At 50.9% G+C, this 16,288-nt stretch overlaps 1 protein-coding gene across 1 annotated transcript in view; it reads right to left on the bottom strand.

Moving 5' to 3' along the window:
• The window catches only part of plxna1b (plexin A1b), a 138,040-nt gene that overhangs the window by 56,154 nt on the left and 65,598 nt on the right, over nucleotides 1–16,288 (bottom strand). Inside the window, exon 3 of the mRNA XM_078414236.1 lies at nucleotides 14,237–14,419. Coding sequence (XP_078270362.1) covers nucleotides 14,237–14,419 — 183 coding nt within the window. The remainder of the gene's footprint in view (nucleotides 1–14,236; nucleotides 14,420–16,288) is intronic.

Raw genomic sequence — 16,288 nt, forward strand, 5'->3', positions numbered from 1 at the left:
GGTTAAACAAAAAGCTGATTAACAAACAATTACAGACTTAGCCAATCATCTCATTAAATTTCATTATATTAAAAGCCCCGTCACTGACTCTAACTCTGTCCCTCGTCTGCCATTTGTCACAGAACGAGATTAAATCACCGCTCACCTTGCCGATAAATGTGAAGCAATTATTTCACTCTTGGCTGCCTTTGCACACTGCGCACGACAACCAAATACTCTGTGCTAAACCACAATACAGTCCCTTCCTTAAAACCACTCCCGACGTTTACTGAGCACCTACATGTGTCCTAGAGTCACGCGACATTGAAACAGGCCATTTGGTCCACCACACATATGCCAACCCAGTGGTTGCCCATCCATAGAACAGACTCGGTGGCCCAAAGGGCTTCGAGTCACAGATAAAGTCATAGAGTTATACAGCCCGGAAACAGGCCCTTTGGTCCAACTTGCCCGCACCGATCAACATGCCCCATCTACACTTGTCCCTCCTTCCTGTGTTTGGCCCATATCCCTTTAACCTGGCCTTTCCATGTAGCTGTCTAAATGTTATGAGAGTACCTGCCTCAACAACCTCCTCCGGAAGCTCGTTCCGTACACCCACCACCCTTTGTGTGAAAAGGCTTATTTCCATGTTGTATGCTTAAACTAAACTCAAATAAATGCAAACACTACCGAGTGTGACTCCATTATATAAAACATGGAACAGTACAGCACAAGAACAGACCCTTACGGCCCACAATGCCTGTGCCAAACATGACGCCAAGACCAACTCTTATCTGCCTGCACATAATCCATACCCCTCCATTTCCTGCACATCCGTGTGCCTATCTAAAAGACCACTATCGTATCTGCCTCCACTACCACCCCCAGCAGCACATTCCAGGCACCCACCATTTTCTGTAAGAATACTTGCCCGGTAAATCTCCTTTAAACTTTGCCCCTCTCATTTTAAAGCTATGCCCTCTAGTATTTGATATATATATATGTTTTAGATTTAGAGATACAGCACGGAAACAGGCCCTTCGGCCCACCGAGTCCGCGCCGCCCAGCGATCCCCGCACATTAACACTATCCTGCACACACTAGGAACAATTTTTACATTTACCCAGTCAGTTAACCTACATACCTGTACGTCTTTGGAGTGTGGGAGGAAACCGAAGATCTCGGAAAGAAAACCCACGCAGGTCACGGGGAGAACGTACAAACTCCGTACAGACGTAGTCAGGATCGAACCCGAGTCTCCGGCGCTGCATTCGCTGTAAGGCAGCAACTCTACCGCTGCGCCACCGTGCCGCACATATTTTCATCCTGGGGGGAAGGTTCTGACTGTCGACCCTATCTATGCCTTTCATAATTTTACATACTTTTATCAGGTTTCCCCTCTCGATCTCCAGCGTTCCAGCGAAAACAATCCAAGTCTGGCCAAACTCTCCTTATAGCTACTAACCCCTAATCCATGCATCATTCTGGAAAACCACCTTGGCACTCTCTACAAACCTTCAACTCCTTCCTCTGATGGGAGCGACCCGAACTACACACAAATACGGCCCAACAAAGTCCTGGAAAGCTGCGTCATGACTTCCAGACTTATAGATTTTAGTTTCGAATTATTATCGTCATGTATACTGGGGTTCAGTGAAAAGCTTCTTAGAGATACAGCATGAAAGCAGTCCCTTCAGCCTACCGAGTCTGCACCGACCTGTACACTAGTTCTATCCTACGCACTAGGGACAATTTTCCAAAGCCAGTTGACCTACAAACCTGCACGTCTTTGGACCTGCACGCTTCCACAGACTGACTAGTAGGGGGGAGAAAGCTGGAAGATTTTCTTCAATACCTTCCCTAGAGTAAGAAGGGCAAAGTTTACAGAAGATGTACGGGGCAGGTTTCCTTTCCACAGAGGGTGGTGGGTGCCTGGATCCCACTGCCTGGAGTGGTGGTGGAGGCAGGTACGATAGTGGCGTTTCTGAGGCTTTTGGATCGACACATGGCTATGCAGGGAATAGAGGGATATGGATTATGTGCAGGCAGACAAGAGTTGGTCTTGGCATCATGTTGGGCTCATCCTGACCCGCTGAGATGGCATGGCTGAGTCCAGTCTCCGTTGTGGTCGCTCCGCGGAGACTGTGCGTTGTTTTTAACTTGTATATTCATTTTAAATTAATTTTAAGCACTAACACACTAGCACTAATAACGTACGACCGGAAAGCTCTCGTAAAACTAAACTTTGGCGTAACCGAAGACTTATTAGACACTGTACTCACCGATCCAGCGTGGCCGACAGAGATCAAAAGAGCACGCCGCGACAACAACAATGGGAGAGCAACTCCGAGAAAACGTTGGAGAAAACATCGAGGAAAGCGGGGGGAGATTGGGTATAGGCTGAGAGCCCAAGCCTTCCGTCCACCTCTGCCCAGCATCCTTCTGGCAAACATCCAGTCCCTGGAGAACAAGCTGGATGACCTCAGGACGAGGATCGGATTCCAGCGGGACATGAAAGACTGCAACATCTTCTGTCTGACCGAGACACGGCTGACCCCGCTGGTGCCGGATCAGGTGATCTGCCCATCCGAGTCCTTCCCTGTTTTGCGTGCGGACAGAACGGAAGAATCCGGGAAATCCAAGAGTGGAGGAGTTTGCTTCATGACCAACAATAACTGGTGCAATCCTGGAAATATTAAGACGCTTTCTCGTTCCTGCTCGCCGGACCTGAAGCATCTGACTATCTCATGCCGACCATTCTACCTTCCCCGGGAGTTCAGCTCGGTGATCATCACAGCCGTCTATATTCCACCGCATGCGGACACCAACGTGGCACTATCGGCCCCACACGATGTGTTGTGTCAACACTAAAACAAGAACCCTGATGCGCTGTAGTGGTGGCTGGAGATTTTAATAGGGCAAATCTTAAAAAGGTCATGCCTAACTTCTGCCAACACATCACGTGTGTCACCAGGGGGGAAAGAACTTTGGACCACTGCTACACGCCATTCAGGAAAGGCTCTCCTTGGCAAAGTCCGTGGTCCCTGCATGCTTCAAAAGATCCATCATTGTACCGGTGCCAAAGAATTACAGCGGCAGAGACACGGGTTCGATCCTGTTTCCACCCTCTATCTCTAAAGTCTAAAGATACAGCAGAGAAACAGGCCTTTTGGCCCACTGAGTCCATGCCGACTAGCATTCACCCATGCTAACTAGATCTATGTTATCCCACTTTCTCATCCACTCCCCACACACTGGGGGCAGTTTACAGGGGACCAATTAACCTGCAAACCCGCACGTCCTTGGGACGTGGGAGGAAACTGCAGCTCCTGGAGGAAACCCACGTGGTCTAAGGGAGAATGTGCAAATTCCACACCCGAGGTCGGGATCAAACGCGGGTCACTGGCGCTGCGAGGCAGCGGCTATCCCAGTTGTGCCGCCGTGCCGCTAATCTTGCGCGGTCCTTCCTGTAGGTAACGCCGCAAGGCAAGGTGCCTCGAGCAAGCATAAGGGGGAGCGGACGCAGAGAGGATTTACCAGGATGTTGCCAGGACACGAGGGCCTGATTTACGCGGAGAGGTTGGGCAGGCTAGGACTTTATTCCTTGGAGTGCAGGAGATCTTAGAGAGGCGTAGAAGGTTATGAGGAGAATAGATAGGGTGAATTCACAGTCTTTCACCCAGAGCAGGGGAATCAAGAACCAGCGGGCATAAGGTTAAAGTGAGAGGTGAAAGATTTAATAGGAACCTAAGGGGCAACTTTATCACACAGAGGGTGGTGGGGATATGGAACGAGCTGACAGAGGAGGTAGTTTTGGCAGGTATAGTAACAGCATTTAAAGGACATTTGGACAGGTGCATGGATCGTAAAGGATTGGAGGAATGTGGGCAAACGGGACTGGCTTAGATGGGGCATTTTGGCTGGCAAGGACGGGCTGGGCTGAAGGGCCTGTTTCCATGCAGTATGGCTCTTTGATAAGATGCCAAGGGACATTCCTTTTGGGTGATATCAGGGAATGAACATCAACCAGATCCCTGAAGAGGGTTTCCCGATCAAGATCAGGAGATGAAGATCACAGATATTTAATTATCATATGCATCGGAAATGAGCTGGAAAAATTAGATTCTCACTTACTGCAGCTTTACAGGCACTTTAAGTGCAACCACAAAGGTAAATAAACAATAAACTATCAGATATTTGTTGAGTAAACTAGTCCTTGACAGTGCAAGACCAGAAAATAGACTGCACCTTTATTCCAAAGTGCATGACAGTACACTTTGCTAAACTGCATTCCATTCCCTTCCCCTCCGGGAAACTCCCTGCCCGGGGTCCTCTGATGCCAGCCCTGATTTGTCCTGGTCTTTTCTCGCCTCCAGTACTCCCAACCCCCCCCCCCCCCACCCCCTTCCCCTTCCCCCAACGTTCTGTCTGAAGAAGGGTCCCGACCCAAAACATCACCTAGCTTTTTTTATCTCCGGAGATGCTCCCTGATGTGTTGAGTTACACCAGCACCCTGTGTCTAACTGTGGTATAAACCAGCATCTGCAGTTCCACACTAATCCATTCGCCCCCCCAGTCACTCAATAGACAATAGACAATAGGTGCAGGAGGAGGCCATTCGGCCCTTCGAGCCAGCACCGCCATTCAATGTGATCATGGCTGATCATTCTCAATCAGTACCCCGTTCCTGCCTTCTCCCCATACACCCTGGGGTACTCCCCATTCTCCCCACTCCCTCCTCACCCCCCCGGTCACTCCCTCTCACCCCCCGGTCACTCCCTCTCACCCCCCAGTGACTCCCTCTCACCCCCGTCACTCCCTCCTCACCCCCGTCACTCCCTCCTCACCCCCCGTCACTCCCTCCTCACCCCCGCCACCCACTCCTCACCCCCCGTCACTCCCTCCTCACCCCCGTCACCCACTCCTCACCCCCGTCACTCCCTCTCACCCCCCAGTGACTCCCTCTCACCCCCGTCACTCCCTCCTCACCCCCGTCACTCCCTCTCACCCCCCAGTGACTCCCTCTCACCCCAGTCACTCCCTCCTCACCCCCGTCACTCCCTCTCACCCCCGTCACTCCCTCTCACCCCCCCCCGGTCACTCCCTCTCACCCCCGTCACTCCCTCTCACCCCCCCCCGGTCACTCCCTCTCACCCCCGTCACTCCCTCTCACCCCGTCACTGCTTCCTCACCCCTGTCACTCCCTCTCACCCCCCAGTCACTCCCTCTCACCCCCGTCACTCCCTCCTCATCCCTGTCACTCCCTCCTCACCCCCGGTCACTCCCTCACCCCGTCACTCCCTCCTCACCCCCAGTCACTCCCTCTCACCCCAGTCACTCCCTCTCACCCCCGTCACTCCCTCCTCACCCCCGGTCACTCCCTCCTCACCTCCAGTCACTCCCTCTCACCCCAGTCACTCCCTCTCACCCCCGTCACTCCCTCCTCACCCCTGTCACTCCCTCCTCACCCCCGGTCACTCCCTCACCCCGTCACTCCCTCCTCACCCCTGTCACTCCCTCCTCACCCCCGGTCACTCCCTCTTCTCCCCTCTCCCATCGAGCAAGAGGTACAGAAGGGTGAAAACACACACCTTCAGATTCAGAGACAGATTCCTCCCAGCTGATATCAGGCAACTGAACCATCCCATCAACAGCTAGAGAGCGGTCCTGAGCTACCACCTATCTTGTTAACTAACTTTAATCGGACTTTATCTTGCACTAGGCATTATTCCCTTTAACCTGCATCTGTACGCTGTGGATGGTTTGATTGTAATCATGTATATTCTTATCTCTGGCTGGATCACACGCAGCTTTTCGCTGTACCTCGGTACACGTGGCAATAAACAAAATTAAACTAAGCATGGCCTTTCTACGTTATCCAGAGATGACGCTTAACCCCCTGAGTTCAGAGCTGACGATCAATATTGTTTCGTTCAGCAATCCCTGTGGACAATCAGACCTTGTGAGACTGGGAAGATGCTCTTCCGATCCAAAGCCAAATAGTCCATGAACTCAATAGTTCAGTTTTTAGTATAGTTTAGAGATACAGCGCAGAAACAGGCCCTTCGGGCCCACCGAGTCCACACTGACCAGCGATCCCTGCACATTAACACTATCCTACACACACTAGGGACAATTTACACTTATACCAAGCCAATCAACCTACAAACATGCATGTCCTTGGAGTGTGGGAGGAATCTGGAGATCCGGTCACAGGGAGAGCGTACAAACTCCGTACAGACAGCGCCCATAGTCGGGATTGGACCCAGGTCTCTGTCGTTGCAAGCGCTGTAAGGCAGCAACTCTACCACCGCGCCACCTATTGTTTCTTTATTGTCACGTGTACCAGGTACAGTGAAATATATTTGATGTGTACAGCTCAGCTAGACTATCCCTGTATATAAGCACATTCGCCCCGGTCAGTGCAGTATGCACAGAACAGCTCACTGCGTCCATGTGCCATTTTACAGTCCCAGCTGCAGCTGGCCTCAAAGGCCCATTGCAGCCGCCACCTCCATTCCGGTCGTCCCGCGAGCCACAGCCCCTCTCCACACCTGGCCCCTTTCAACCCTTGTTCCCCCCCCCCCCCCCCCCCCGAGAGGAACGCTCTGACATATCGCGGCGGCTTTACAGTGGAATATCGGAACGTCACACACAAGGGAAGGGTGGTCAGTGGTTTATAGCAGCAAGGCCAGGCTGATCCAATCATCCCTCACAAGATGTGCCGGAAGGAACTGCAGAGTTTGAAGAAGGGTTCTGACCCTTCCTGCCTGTGGAATTCTCTGCAACAGAAGGCAGTGGAGGCCAATTCACTGGATGTTTCCAAGAGAGGGTTAGATGTAGCTCTTAGGGCTAATGCAATCAAGGGATATGGGGAGAAAGCAAGAACAGGGTACTGATTTCGGATGATCAGCCATGAACATATTGAATGGCGGTGCACAGCTCGAAGGGCCGAATGGCCTACTCCTGCAACTATTTTCTATGTTTCTGTGAAAGCAGGAACGGGGTACTGTACACAGGGAGAACGTACAAACTCCGTACAGACAGCACCTGCTGTCGGATCGAACCCGGGTCTCTGGCGCTGCAAGCGCTGTGAGGCAGGAACTCTACCGCTACGCCACCATGCCACTGTACCTCGGTACATGTGACAATAAGGTATAATTGAGTCATTGAGTGACCACTAGCCTAGCCACAGGGTAGCAATCCAGAGCCCAGGCCATGCCAGAGACTGGCGGAACCAACAAAGTCCCCGCAATATCGACAGAATCAGATAATATTTTCACATTAAATAATTAACGAGCAGCCTCTCTCTCTACAGAGCCTCCAAGACTATGACAAACCTGACTGAAACATTCAGAGGATTCAACCCAGATCAGAAAATAGCCGTTGGGTACATAAGGTCATGAGGGGAAAAGAGGGGACGGAGGCTCAGAGTATTTGACCCAGAGCGACTGGTGATCTTATAGAGGTGCACAGGATCACGAGAGGAATATGTGGCTCGCAGGACTGATGGGAGGTGTCGCCAGGGTGATGGCAGCCCTTACATTGCCATGTGACGGGCACTGCCACCAGCGTGCCCACGGGCACTGGCTGCCTCGGAACAGCACAGCTCTGAACGCACAGTGAAACAAACGTCAGCAATCACGCACACGCTGACACACGCATAGAGACACACGCAGAGGCACAAGCACACATATAGACAGACAGACACATGCACACAGAGAGAGAGAGAGAGAGAGACACAGACAGACACGCACACACAAACACAGTCCACGCCGACCAGAGACACAGGCACACACACACACACAGGCAGGCATACACACACACGCAGGCACACACACAGGCGCACACACACAGCTGCACACACACACACACAGGCACGCACACACACACAGGCACGCACACACACACAGGCACACACACACACGCACACAGGCACGCACACACACACAGGTGCACACACACACACAGGCACACACACACATGCACACAGGCAGGCACACACACACAGGTGCACACACACACACAGGCACGCACACACACACAGGCACGCACACACACAGGTACGCACACACACACAGGCACGCACACACACACAGGCGCACACACACACAGGCAGGCACACACACACACACACACACACACACACACACACACACACACACACACACACACACACACACACAAAGTGCACACACACACAGTCCATGGAGTCCACGCAATTAGACACAGAAACACTCAAATACAGAGATACACACAAACACAGACACAAACCAAAGCCTATCCTTGTTCTTTGAGTTGCCTCAAAGGCAACAAATAAAAAGGAGCAGGAAGTGTGAGATAGTTTGCTTCAAGACCGACGTTACAGACTGCAAACATCCGCTGCTGAGGGAGTAGGTGAAGGGCCAGGAAGCCTTGTGGAGACGTGTGTTAGTGCCAGACCCTCACTGCTACCACGCCTGTATCTGGTCTATTGACCACAACCCGCCAGCGTTGTCCGAGACCTGACTGCTCTGGTGGGGAACCGTGGGCACGGCCTGCAGACTGCTCTCAGAGACCAGCACAAGATGTATTGAACGATGTTCCCTGCCCCTGGGCAAACTGCGGTCCAGTTTAGCCCTGGAATGTAGGAACAAACCAACACTGCCTGTTTACAATTATCCCTGGAGCCTGTCGGCTTGGAGCTGACTCTGCCACTTGCCTTTAGAGTGACACAGCGTGGAATACACAGAGTCCACGCCGACCATCGATCATCTGTTCACACTAGTTCCATGCTATCCCACCTTTTTCACTCCTACACACAAGGAACAAGTTACAGAGGGCCAATTAACCTACAAACCCACGCATCTTTGGGATTTGGGAGGAAACCGGAGCACCCGGAGGAAACCCACGCCCACAGAGGGAAAACGTCCAAATTCCACACAGACAGCACCCGAGGTCAGGATCGAACCCGAGTCTCTTGGAGCTGTGAGGCAGCCACTCTACCTACCATCAATCCCATTGGAGATCTTCAGACTATCTGTATACAGTAAACAGGTAGCATCGCAATGTTTAAGAAACATATAGACAGGTACATGAATAGCATAAGAGGGAAATGGGCCAATTGCAGGGAGGTGGGACCAGTGTAAATGGGACATGTGTGTCGGCATGGGCAAGTTGGGCTGAAGGGCCCGTTTCCACGCTGTATAACTCTATCCCTCCTCAGATATGGGGCCCAAAACCGCTCTCAAAACTCTTCACTTCCTTCACCTTCTCTGCCCTAAAGGAACACACGATAGTGGCGTTTAACAAGGCACATGGACATGCAGGGAATTGGAGTGTTGGAGGAAACCAAAGTGCCCGGGGAAACTCCACGCGGTCACGGGGAGAACGTACAAACTCTATCTAACCCGGGTCTCTGGCGCTGTGAGGCAGCGGCTCTACCGCTGCACCACTGTGCCGCAGGTAGCATCGTGCTGGGCAGGGACTTTGTGGGCCGAAGGGCCTGTTGTGTGCCGCACTGCTCTAAGTTCCCCTGAACCGTGTCCCTCTGCCTGCAAGTTTTGAGCGAATGTGAATCAAACAATAATGAGAGATGACACCTTTTACTTAATGCATGCGATTTGTCTTCTAATTACGTATGTAAATAGGGCAATTTGCATCCTAATTTGCATGTTGCCGCTCTCTAGGTTTCTCGTCCCCCTGGAGGAGACTGTCTTAGAGAACCCACTCTGCCAAGCTCAGCTGGCTGTCTGCAAGGCAGATGTTCATCTCACATCTGCACTGCATCCGTGCGTCCCGACTGCCACCTCCTCGATCCCTCTCCACACTGCCCCCTCCAGAGGGAAGGGCAAAGCCATTCAGGCTCTCTTCCCCTCTTAGAATCATTCAGTGTGGATAGACACAAAAAGCTGGAGTAACTCAGCGGGTCCCCCATTCCTTCTCTCCGCAGATACTGCCTGCCACACTGAGTTACTCCAGCTTTTTAGAAACATAGAAAATAGGTGCAGGAGGAGGCCATTCGGCCCTTTGAGCCAGCACCGCCATTCATTGTGATCATGGCTGATCGTCCACAATCAGTAACCTGTGCCCAACCTCTCCCCATATCCCTTGATTCCACTGGCCCCCAGAGCTCTATCTAACTCTCACTTAAATTCATCCAGTGATTTGGCCTCCAATGCCCTCTGTGTCTATTCTGTCCCTCTTTTATGTCTATCTTTGGTTTAAACCGGCATTTGCAGTTCCTTCCTACACAAATAGTGTGGAAACAGGCCCTTCGGCCCAACTCGCCTCGACTGACCAACATGTCCCATCTACTCTAGCCCCACCTGCCTGCATTTGGCCCATGGCCCTCTAAACCTGCCCTATCACTTCTAGCCCATCTACATGCCAATGCCCACAACCTAACTGCGGAGCAATGGCGCAGTGCAGAGGACACGGGTTCAATCCTGACCTCCGCTGCTGTCTTTGACCCGCTGAGTTACTCCAGCACTTTGTGTCTTTTAATGAAATTCTGACTTGCTGCAGTTTTACAGGCTCATTAACACAATCACACACAAGTATATAATAATAAATAAAATAAAATAAAATAATAATCAACAATCAGTGGTGCAGCTGGTAGAGTTGCTGCCTCCCAGTACCAGAGACCTGGGTTCAATCCCGACCTCAGGTGATGTTCGTGTGTGTGGAGTTTGCACGTTCTCCCTGTAACCGGGTGCTCCAGTTTCCCCCCACGTCCCAATAGACATGCAGGTTTGGTGGTTAATTGCCCTCTGTAAATTGCCCCTAGTGTGTAGGGAGTGGATGCGAAAGTGGGGTAACACAGAACTACTGTGAACGGATGATCAATGGTCTGCGTGGACTCGGTGGGCCGAAGGGCCTTTTTCCATGCTGTATCTCTAAACTAAGACATACGTGCCTGAACACTGATGGAGGGTCCTGGCAAAGACCTCGATCTGAAGTGTTTATTGTTTTCAGTTTTGGTCGCCCTGCTGTAGGAAGAATGTCGTTAAGCTGGAGTGAATTTGATTTTAAGGTGGAAACAGGCTCTTTGGCCCACTGCGTCCTTGCCGACCAGCACAGTAGCACAATCCTACACACAAGGGGCAATTCCCACTTTACAAGAGCCAATTAACCTACAATCCTCCATGTCTTTGGAGTGTGGGAGGAAACCGGAGCACCTGGAGTAAACAGGGAGAAGGTCACAGGGAGAAGGTACAATCTCCATACAGACAGCACCAGGTCTCTGGCGCTGCGAGTCAGCTGCTCTACCACTGCGCTGCCCACATTTGGGAATTAACACAGGGGCAAACCCCACTCTGCATCAGCCCTCCAGAAGGGGCAAGACCACAGTTTAGTCCCCCCTGCCCGACGGTTCAGTGTGAAAGAAAACAAGAAGAGTGGGAGCTAAATCAGCCTTTTTAGATAATTGGTTTGTGGAGTAGTATCATCTATCGCGTGAGCCAGCAGTTTTGCAGCGGAGTTGGACTCGGTCCAAGAGGATTAAAAAGCGGGAGGGAGCAGCTTGGCGAAATCTCTCGATGGATAAGAGGCATCAATACAAACAGACAGGACACAGAGGCAACACTGATACTCAAGGTTACGGCAGCTACATCGGACGGATGTGGGCATCCAATTATTGTAATGAAATCCCGTTTCCATCATGCGCGGCCAAAGGCAACGCCGAGTTAGACTACAGACTCCAGAGATGCAGCATGGAAACAGCCCACCGGCCCACCGAGTCCACGCCGACCTGGGGTGGGTCACGCTGCACGCTAGCACCATCCTACACACCAGGAACAATTTCACAATTAACCTACGAACAATGTGTAAGAAAGAACTGCAGATGCCGATTTAAATCAAAGATAGACACAAACAGGCAGCATCTCTGGAGAGAAGGAATGGGTCCGAGGGAGGGTCTCGACCCGAAACGCCACCCATTTCTTCTCTCCAGAGATGCTGCCTGACCCGCTGAGTTACTCCAGCCTTTTTGTGTCAACCTACAAACCTGTACGTCTTTGGAGTGTGGAAGGAAACCGGAGCACCCGGAGGTCACGCGGAGAACATGCAAACTCCGTTTAGACAGCATCCGTAGTCAGGATCGAACCCTGATCTCTGGCACTGCAAGGCATCAGAAGGATAGTTGACATTTCGGATTGGGACCATTCTTCAGACTACAAATGCGACCTTATCTCAGATTGTCAGAGTGAGGCCCAGCGCAAATTGAAGGAACAGCACCTCTTATTTCGCTTGGGTAGTTTACACCCCAGCAGTATGAACATTGACTTCTCTAACTTCAGATAGCCCTTGCTTTCTCTCTCCATCCCTTCGCCCTTCCCAGTTCTCCCGCTAGTCTTACTGTCTCCAACTACATTCTTTCTTTGTCCCACTCCCTCCCCTGAGATACTGGCCTGCAAAGTTGGCTGTGGAAGTCGGCTATGGGGACGGGTCTGCCAGCTCCGGCCGGGCCGGAGTTCCGTGGCCCAGGCCGCAGGGGGCAAACTTGACCCGTCGGTCAGCCGCTGAAGTCCCGATGAGGTTGAAATCAGGACACCTCACCCGGCCGAGGAGCCACATTTTCGGGGGGAATTCCAGGCGAGATTTCAAGAGCGCTCTCATAATTTTATCCAGATTAAAGGAGGTGCCAGACCACCAGCTGCTGGAAAATCAGTGGTGGACCTGTAGTAATTCGAGAGGGCGAATCTGAACTTCCATAACACAGGCGTCCCCTATAATTAAATACATCTGGAAGTTTGCTTCAGGAACGAGAACAGCAAACTGTTGGATTGTTGTTGAAGACTCATCTGGTTCAGCTGTCAGGGAGTGAAGACTTGTTATTCCCGACTGGTCTGGCCTCCACATGACTCCAGACCCATCCGTAACGCAGTCAAACATCGCCATTCATGGAACATAGAACTGTACAGCACAGGAACAGGCCCTTCGGCCCTCAATATCCATGCCAGACATGATGCCAAACTTAACTGCTCTCAGGGATAGACTACCATCACAACATCTGCACCTCACAAGCATGTGAATAAAAAGAGAACTTATATTCACAGAGCAAGTCGAGTTTATTTGTTAAAATGTGAAAACAAGGAACTGCAGATGCTGGTTTACAAAAACGGGACACAAAATTGCTGGAGTAACTCAGCGGGTCAGGCAGCATCTCTGGAGAACATGGATCGGCGGTGTTAGGGTCCCGACCCGAAACGTCACCCATCCGTGTTCCCCAGAGATGCTGCCTGATCTGTTGAATTACTCCAGCACTTTTGTGTCTTTTTTTTTTAAAACCAGCATCTGCAGTTCCTCCTGTCGACCTCTTCAATGTTCTTTACTAGCGAGATAAACAGGGCCGAGGAAAGACCGAGTGGGAAAATTACACAATGGATTATTCTCAAAACATTTCCAAGATTCCTGCATGCAGTCTGTTTAAATTCGCCAGTGCCATGTGAGGCAGCCGAGTTGCCATGGAAACGCATTGGTTCACTCAAGTTAATGCAAGTCCACCAACATCCAGCGAACTTTCAACAGAAAATAGTCCCAAACATCATCAACCGGTCCAACATAATGCAAAACAGACAAGCCCACTGCACAACCTCAATGGTTCAAAGGTTCTTTATTATCACATGTACCAAGGTACAGTGAAATCCTGTGGTTTCTTTGGGTCGTATACTCTGTTGCCCTCTCCATGCAAAGATTGTGCAGTGACTTTTTTTAATTAGACTTTTTTTTTTAAAGAGTTACAGTGCAGAAAGAGGCCCTTTGACCCCATTAATGTACCGACCTGCACATTGAATGGCAGAGTGAGGGTCAAATGAACTAACTTCCTGTGTAACTCACTTATTTTTCACTCTCCCAAAATATGCTGTTCCATGACTTTAGACTTTAGCTCGATACAGCGCAGAAACAGGCCTTTCGGCCCACCGAGTCCATGCCAACCAGCGATCACCCCGTACACTAGCACTATCCTACACACATGGGACAATTTACAACCTTACTAAAGCCAATTAACCAACAAGCCCGCACGTCTTTAGAGTGCGGGAGGAAACTGGAGTGCCCGGCGAAAACCCACGTGGTCACAGGGAGAACGTACAAACTCCATACAGACAGCACCCGTGGTCAGGATCGAACCCGGGTCTCTGGCGTTGTGGATGTGAGATCATGTGTGCACCTACTACCCAGACCATGTCCGAAACAAGCAAAACCTCTGCGGAAAACTGGCCCCAAAGCTGAGGCAGCGGGCCAAACTAGGCGACGTTAAAACCGGAGGCCTTACCTTTTTGATCTTCCCGCTCCTGGTCCCAAAGAAGGCCACCGTGTGTCCCCTGTAGTCATAGGCGGCGATGGAGGTCATTCCATCTTCGCCATCGATGACGAGAGGGATCCCCTCCACCAGCGTGGTCCCACCCAGCGGCTGGTTGAAGTCCTGGCCGCAGAAGTCATCGTCGATCTGCAAGGGCTACGGGTAGGAAGAGAAGGGAGAGCAGCGTTCAGTACATTGGCTCAGCCGAGTTTCGTTTATTGTCACGCAGGGTCCCGACCCGAAACGTCGCCTGGCCACGTTCTGCAGAGATGCTACCCGACCTGTTGAGTTACTCCAGCACTGTGTTCTGCCCAGTCCCAGAGAATGACAAGTGGGCATGGTATTTGCATCAGGATACAACTTGAAAATAAAAATCAGGGACATGTTTCTTTTGGCATGGACATCTGACGACGCAGTGCACTCTCTTTGAGAGTCAGCCAAGTATCAATGAGAGGTTTCAGTTATAATTTAGTTCATTGTCACGTGTACCGACGTATAGTGAACTATCCAGTCAGCGGAAAGACTATATATGATTACAATCGAGCCGTCCATAAAGTATAGATGCAGGATAAAGGAAATATCTTGCACTAAACGTTAAATCCAGTAAAGTCTGAATAATGATAGTCCGAGGATCTCCAATGAGGTCGATGGTAGATCAGGACTACTCTCTTGGTGATGATAGGATGGTTCAGTTGCCTGATAACAGCTGGGAAGAAACTGTCCAAGATACATGAACCAAACCAAGTCACAGAGCACTGAAACGTGACCTAGTTAGCATTCTGGGCTACTCCCATTCAGAGCATCCAATATGAACAGGCCCTTCAGCTCAACCCATCCATGCCGACCAAGTTGGCATTCTGGGCTACTTTCCTATTAATTTAGTTTTAGTTTTAATGTTTTCATTTTAGAGATACAGCGTGGAGACAGACCCTTCAGCCCACCGAGTCCAGGCCGACCAGCAATCACCTCGTACCCCATGTACTCCAGAGATGCTGCCTGACCCGTTGAGTTACTCCAGCACTGCCTAACCTCAGAGAATAACGAGTAGGCATGGGATTTGCATCAGGATACAACTTGAAAATAAACATTAGGGCCCTAAAAATGTTCCCTTTGGCATGGACATCTGACGGCACTGTGCACTCTCTTTGAGAGTCAGCCAAATATCAGGGAGAGGTTTCAGTTTCAGTTTAATTTATCGTCACGTGTACCGAGGTACAGTGAAAAGCTTTTCTGTTGCATGCCATCCAGTCAGCGGAAATACTACACGTGATTACAATCGAGCCTTCCACAGTGTACAATGCATGATAACAAGAATAATGTTTAGTGCAAGATAAAGGCCTGTCAACTCCAATTGATGATAGTCCGAGGGTCTCCAATGAGGTAGATGGGAGGTCAGGACCGCTCTCGTGTTGGTGACAGGATGGTTCAGTTGCCTGATGACAGCCGAGCGGCACCACCCTTTTTCTTCCCCAGAGATGCTGCCCGTCAGGCTGAGTTACTCCAGCACCTTGTGCCCACCAGCATCCAGCTGTCCTCTCTCTCCCTGATAAACCAACCTGCCCCTGGCTTGCGATCTTCCTTAGAACACAAAGTGCTGGAGTAACACAGCAGCTTGGGCAGCATCTCTGGAGGACGTGGATAGGTGACGTTTCGGGTCGGGTTCCTTTCGGGCTCACCTATCCGTGTGCTCCACAGATGCTGCCTGGCCCGCTGAATTATTCCAGCACTTTGTGTGTTTAAAAAAAATATATAATACTACACAGCAACACGATTATGCAGAAACTAACCCCGTGCTCCCGGTGTCCCAGCCCCCACCCCTCTGGGGAAAAAACTCATCAACACACGAAGGCTTTTAAAGTTTCAAACAGGAATCTTACTTCAGGGACTGGGGGAATAGGCAGCAGCAGTGACAAGGATTTGAATGTTAATTAGTGGATTTGCGCATCCTGAAGAGTGGTTGATGCGTGTCGCCACACCGCGCTGTGTGTTCGCCATTCCCACAGCGCAGGCAGCAAGTTCAAACCA

This window comes from Rhinoraja longicauda, chromosome 17, assembly GCF_053455715.1.
Source record: "Rhinoraja longicauda isolate Sanriku21f chromosome 17, sRhiLon1.1, whole genome shotgun sequence".
In the NCBI taxonomy this organism is placed as follows: Eukaryota; Metazoa; Chordata; class Chondrichthyes; order Rajiformes; family Arhynchobatidae; genus Rhinoraja; species Rhinoraja longicauda.